General features: G+C 40.7%; 1 protein-coding gene across 3 annotated transcripts in view; it reads right to left on the bottom strand.

Moving 5' to 3' along the window:
* Positions 1–1,821: 1,821 nt before the first annotated feature.
* PIWIL1 (piwi like RNA-mediated gene silencing 1) overlaps positions 1,822–6,609 on the bottom strand; it is a 29,013-nt gene continuing 24,225 nt past the window's right edge. For 2 of the 3 annotated variants that reach the window (XM_006017083.3, XM_006017082.3), the window contains exons 19-21: positions 6,238–6,363; positions 5,512–5,659; positions 1,822–3,702 (exon numbers count right to left, since the gene is read on the bottom strand). In XM_006017083.3, coding sequence (XP_006017145.1) covers positions 3,586–3,702; positions 5,512–5,659; positions 6,238–6,363 — 391 coding nt within the window. In that variant the 3' untranslated portion in view covers positions 1,822–3,585. The remainder of the gene's footprint in view (positions 3,703–5,511; positions 5,660–6,237; positions 6,364–6,609) is intronic. The other variant, XM_006017081.3, reaches the window with a different exon arrangement.

The raw sequence follows: 6,609 nt of genomic DNA on the forward strand, positions 1-6,609 counted from the left end.
TGCCAGCCCTGGCAAGGCAGTTCTTCACTGCAAGTAGCTCCTGCCAGTAAAATGTTTCTGCATCACAAACCTCACCAAGATGCAATCCAGAAGCTCACCTGCTGCTCTGGGCACAAGCTACAGAGCTCAGCCAATAGCTATAGCTGTGAAAGGAAGTTGAAGGGGTGGAGTAGTGTTAACCCTAAGTCAGACAAGTGGCAGCTATCTTGGCAGCTGTATAGGATACAGTGGCTCCTGGAGGGCTGCCTTTCCAGCCAGGAACCTAGTTTCCCTGCTTATAGATTCATAGATTATAGAGTCGGAAGGGATCCAGTGGATCATCATCCGAGCCCCTGCCCAGAAAGAGGACCAAGGTCAGATGACCCCAGCCACGTGATTGTCAAGCCTCCTTTTGAAGCCCTTAGTACATGCATGTTAATTTGGGGGGCCTGATTCTCTTGTATAACATGCACCTTCTCTTCCCTCAAAATACTGTATTTAAAGCCAATCTAGATGTAGGAAGCTAAAGAACCAACATTTTTACAGTGCTAACTTTCCTCTGTTTTGCTGCCTTTTAGCTACTGGTGATAGGAGATGCGTGCTGAATGAATGACTTGGATCAAAGTTCCTCCCTGCGATAACAGAAAATAGTGAGATTGTGTCAAAAGTCTGCCAAAGCAGGGTTCAGAAAAAAAAAAAATGAACAGTGGTTGGATCTGCTCTGTCCGTGATATCCTCAAGTGAAGAACATGAGACTACACGGAGAACACAGAATAAGCCACTGTACACTTCTTGTAAAACTCCTCTGAGCACCTCTCCACAGGTACAAAGACTCAGGATAAGAGTTGGAGAGAAAATATCCAACTAGATTGTATTATGCACCTCAACCTCTACAGGTGATTCTAGAGGGTTCAAAATGGACTTTCCTACCACTATTCCCATTGTACATTCAAAAACTCTTAATATGCATCGATTCCTGCTTGCATCATGGCAACAACTATAACGTTTGCTTAAGGCAATTTGCTTGGTAGCATGGTCTTATGCAGACATAAATATTTAAATGATGAATGCAGAACACCTCCTACCAAAACTGAAATAACCCTAAAAATACAGAAAACGTATGCTTAAATTCTAAGTTAAAGGAACTTAAAATGTTGTATTTGGTGTGAAATACTCCCAATACAACCTTTAAAATAATAAATTATTTTCAAACTTTCTAGTTTATTCAGTGGCTGTTGAGAACAGGTGGCTTGTAGCTTTCTCTGTATGACATTAAGGAGCAGAGGCTGGTAAATAAGAGAAAAGCAACAACTTCTCACTTGTCCTAAAACTTATGTTTAGACAGATCACCCATGTGTCAGATCCACGCAAAAAGGGTAGGATGAGTAATTCAGGATGTGTACAATAAAAGGGAACACAAGGGTGTTGTCTACAACAGCGATGTGGGCATGTCAGGAGCTTTACTGTAATTCTAGATAAACTGTACTGCTCCAAGTAAGTATCAAACCTCTATGTACTGTATACAAAGCGGCATTTATATGGTTTCAAATGTATGTTAAATAAAAGGCACCCCAAACACCCCTGCCAGTCATGTATGCTCAATATTTAAAATTGTTTTTGCTTCACTTAACTTCATATTTAACTTCACAGAACTGCAAGATTCTGACAAAATAGAGCTGAAGCTGAATTTCAGCTCTGTTACACCAAGGAGTAATTGAATGTGTGAGTTTGCTTTTGTATATTGTTATTGAAAAAAGCTTACAGTAGCAGTAAGTTTTGGTAAAGGAAGCAGCTATGACTAAATGTGAAGTAGATTCTGAGCAAAGAATAATTTCCTTTTTCAGCTGTTTTCTGGAACGGCAACACGTTAAACAAGTTAGAAGACCAAAAAGTTGCTTAAGTGAAGTAACCATATTGCAAGGGCTGTTCAGAGTGGGAGCTGTAGTTGGAGATGCACTTTGGAGCAGTTCCTTCACATAAAAGATGCCTAAAAGGACCTCTTTTACAGTTAAATCTATGTTTGTATATAAAGTAATAGGATCAAACTGCAATATTTTAGACATAGAACTTTACTGAAATCTGTCAAGAAAAAAGAAACAACTTTCACAACTAAGAGTTAGGGTTTTTTCAGGTACTACAATGAGCTTGCGGATGTAAGCAAAAATACTTTCCAACAGAATATTTAATAATAATCCAAAGGCAGCTAAACCCCAAACCCACAGAGATAAAAACCAGAATCCTCTGGATCTACACAAGTAGAAAACTGATCATGTTGATCAGAATTGGTTAAAGCCCTAACATGGGACCTGAAAGCAGACTGGCCCAACACCCAAAAGTAATCAATTCTGCAGCAAGCCCTTCAGCGCAATCCAAATAGTCTACCTCAGTTGTCCAACTGGTCGCCCGCAGACAGCATGTTTGTGAGGGGTTAACGTGGGGGCTTAGAAGTGGGACAGCCCCAGTCTACCTAAACACTTGGCCAAACTAACTAGGAACAGACCCCCCCCCGCCATCCCTCAGCTGAAGTGTAACCGCTTTAAATTGTGTGGTCAAAAAAAAAAAAAAAAAAAAAGAGAACTGCTCATAGCTGCAAATGTACCAGCTTCAAGCTCAATCATCATCATTATTTTCTAAGTTTATCTCAGAAAGCATCTCAACCTTGAATTTTGGAGCTCTCTCTCTTTTTACTGTATTGCATTTCATGATGCTTGGGCTACCTCAGCTTCTCCTTATTAGAACGGATATAACAACCGACTAGCTATTAAGGCACAAAACAGTCTGTATGTTTATGTTGTTGGTATATGCAAAAAAGAGCATCAGAACAAGACTAGCTTCCTTTCGGCACGCTTACAGCAACGCATGTGGACGCTGCCTCACCAAAAAAGTTGCTAATTAATGGTTTGACAGCTTGCCTCCGTTTTCAGGAGACAGCTGACACGCAAAAAATCCAGGGTCGACAGCATGCCCCAATTTCACTAGCTAGTATGCCTGGGCACCTGTACACAAGCAGTGGAGCTGCTCTAACGCACTGCAATTCCAGCAGCCTCCTGCGTCTTGTGTATCAGCGCTCCTGCTCTTAAAAGTGGCGGTGGGGGCACTTGAACCAAAACCTTGTTCAAGCGCCCCCACTGCCATTTTTAAGTGCTGGGATGGTGATGCAGAAGACACAGCGGTGCTTTAAGTAGAGCAGCTCTCTGAGCTGCTGTAATTAAAGCATCGCCCCGCCTCCCCCCCATTCCAGCCCCAGGGCTCGTGTAAAAGTGTCCCTTATGTCTAGTTTTAGGAACTTGTTTAGGGTAGAAACTGGAGAGGTTTGTTTTGCTTTACACCTTAAAATGCTTTTCAGCAGGCAGCAAGAGACTCATTTCTGCTCTGTACAGCTGTATAGGCAGTTTAAGCTTACTGGACAGAATTACCTTATGTTATCATAGTTACCTTATAATGAAAATCAAGCTCTACCCTTATACAAAAGTAGTATGTATTTACCCCACACATGCCTCCCATTTTCTCAACAAAATAGTAGAAAAATTACAGCTTTCCTAAAAAGAAACTAGTACCAGGGGAAGTTGCAATTGCATTGCTAGTACTGTACTTAGTACATGTAGTTCACAGGTAATACAAACGGTCCGACAGTGACAGATTGGGTTCTCGGTGAATGCTCTGACCTACGAGGAAAGCCAATTTATGGGCATACTGGCAGGGAGCAGGCACTCTGATAACACCCTAAAGAAAAAAAAAAAGAAAGTTATTTTTCTAGTCGTCTAAATCTGCAGTCACTAGAAGGTGAACACTAATGCAAGTCTAAAAATTCAGAAAAATCAAAGGCAACCGTCAGTAACTAGAGTTCTCGGGGCTGTACATTTTATAAATTCAAATAATATTACTTTAGTATTTTATTTGCATAGTTGAATATCAATTATGCTTTAATGCTCTTAGATGACATGTAATAATGTAAAATATCATTAACAATGCATAAGGTAAGTTTCTTATCCCTATCAGTATGCAGATTTGCACTCAGTTTCCCCACTTTCAGTATGCTGGAGCTGCGCTCCCCCATGTTTCAGATTTTCTCCCCAGCTCCTCAGGTTTATTCTAGAGCAGAAAACTCTACGTAATAAGAGGATAGAAGGTGAGAAGATAAGATGACAACATTCCAAAGCTACCTTACCGTGAAGTAATTTTTCTTTGCCATACCACCCTGCAGCAATTTCCAGATTACACAGTGGGTAGGTAAGTCACTGTGGGAAGTCAATAAAGGGCTACTGATGTTCTAGGTAGCTCAAAGTTCTTTGAAAGGCCAAGTTGTGTTTAGCTACCTGCATCCACTTGATAGTACACAGTTTGTGTGCATACTGAAGTATACGAAAGTTCATAGTTTCATAGTTTTAGGGTCGGAAGGGACCTAATAGATCTTCTAGCCCGCCCCCCCGCCAGGGCGGGAGAACAACAAAAGAACCCTAAACAAAAAACGGGACTCAAATGAGTCCAGCCAGGTAGGTATCCAGCCTCTTCTTAAAGATCCCCAGGGTAGGGGCCAGCACCACCTCCCTTGGAAGTTGGTTCCAGCTCCTAGCCGCCCTAACTGTGAAGTAGTTTTTTCGGATGTCCAATCTGTACCTCCTCTCCATCAACTTGTGCCCATTACTCCTTGTTATGCCACCGGGGGCTAGGGGAAACAGCGTCTCCCCCAAACCCTTCTGGTTCCCCCTAGTGAGTTTATAGATGGAAAGTTAGCACTCCAGAAACAGCAACAACTCAATGCTGCTTTCACTGCATATGTACACAGTTTAATTTTCCATAAAGAGTTTAACTTTGCAAGGAAACAGAAAAGGCAGAACCCATTAATGAGATCTGGCCTCTAAAAATGAAACCTATGAGAAGAAAAGGTTGGAGGTTTAAAAAGAAGAACTAAAATGCCAATGGCCCTCAAGCTTCACGGACTTGAACACCGCCAATAACTTGATTTGATTTTAAATGGATGCTTAAATACAATTTACACGGCTATTCTGCTATGGCTGACTTTGACCTTAATTACCTCTGCAACCATGCCAAAATGTTAACTTTAAGAATGCAATGCAGGAGAATTTCTTCCAAGAAGCCTGTATGTGCAGCAACTCTACAAAAAAGTAAGACCAGCCTGAGGTAGCCACTCCAGCATTATTTATGTTTCCCATAGCAATCTAGGGCAATGCACTCAGAAGTGGCAGGTATTTTCCAACACTATTTAGAGCATCATGTATAATGAGAAAGAACAGAAAGAGTAGTAGCTGGGGAAAATCATCTTAATATACACTTCAAATTTTTCTGACTGTATAAACTCTTTAAAGAGTAAATGATGCCCAGACAACAGCTCTACATGGCTAGTCTGCAGGCAGTCATTCAGTTTCCCCACTTTCACCCCCTCCACAAAACTTGTCGCCTTGAAGTTACTTGCATGATGTTGTTAGATGATGATAACCCTTGCATGGGAAGAAGGGTTTTTGTTGTTGTTGTTTTTTTAAATACTTATACACTGCAAAAATTAATACTTACTGGCCAGTTATAATACATGTGGCACAACTTGTAAGTTAAACGTTGCATATGATCTGGTTTCAATGCACTACTGTCATAAATTACATTGTAGTGAGTTGGTGACACGCTACCACTTCTCACAGCCTGGCTCACAATGAAGAAATCATACCTGTAATTGGAAAACAGTATTAAGGTTTAGTCTATGTAAATCCAAATATGTTATCCTCTGCCAATGTAAGACTCCCCCCTTGTATCTGCATTTCACCAAAAAGGACCCTTCACAGTTATCCTCACTGGTGCTCCAAATACAGTACCTTTCCAGTTTATGGCAATCGAGAACTTATTTTGCCTTCTACATCCAGGCAGATGTTACTCTGCATAACACTGCCCCTGGCTACTTTGGCAGTTTAGTTGAAACAACTTGACTCATTACAGAGCACTATTCGTGGTTTATGGTCCTTCAAACAATTCCAGTTATTTAGCAGTATTCAAATGGAGTGCCATGACATTTGCTTCATAGGATGCCACAAAAAGTGTCACAGCATAGGCCAAAGTTTCAATTTATTTATGGGGTTCTGTTTCTATTTAAAGGGAACAGCAAAAGAATACAAGTTGCACAGATGTTTTACTTCAAAAATCAGCATCAGATGGTTTCCATTTTTAAATAGCAGGATGCAAACTAAAGAAGTGATTTCTGGCAGCCAAAAGGCAGTCACCCACTGAAAGTATTATCTGTACACTACTTACCATTCTGGCCTGGTGACCTCCACATCAATAACTGTACCAGGGGGTGGATTCTGAAGTTTTCCACCAGCCTGGGCAAAGAATCTGGCATTCACTCGCTTCTTCACGACTATCACTGTAAGTCTTGGACTAGAAAAAAAGATGATTCAAGAGCAGATCATCCAGGATTTCAAACTGAAAAGTCCCCTAAATAGTTAATTCTGTGAACTGCATCTTTACCCATTGTTATGTTAACCTAAGAAAGCTATTGTACATGGCTTTTTGTATTTTAGCTAAAATGTATTATTTCCATCGATAAGTTCAAGCATAGACATAAGTACTTCAGACTATGAAACAGGAGCTTTCCTACCAATATACATACATGTCTTACTCTTC

The sequence above is a fragment of the Alligator sinensis genome, unplaced genomic scaffold, assembly GCF_000455745.1.
Source record: "Alligator sinensis unplaced genomic scaffold, ASM45574v1 scaffold628_1, whole genome shotgun sequence".
In the NCBI taxonomy this organism is placed as follows: Eukaryota; Metazoa; Chordata; order Crocodylia; family Alligatoridae; genus Alligator; species Alligator sinensis.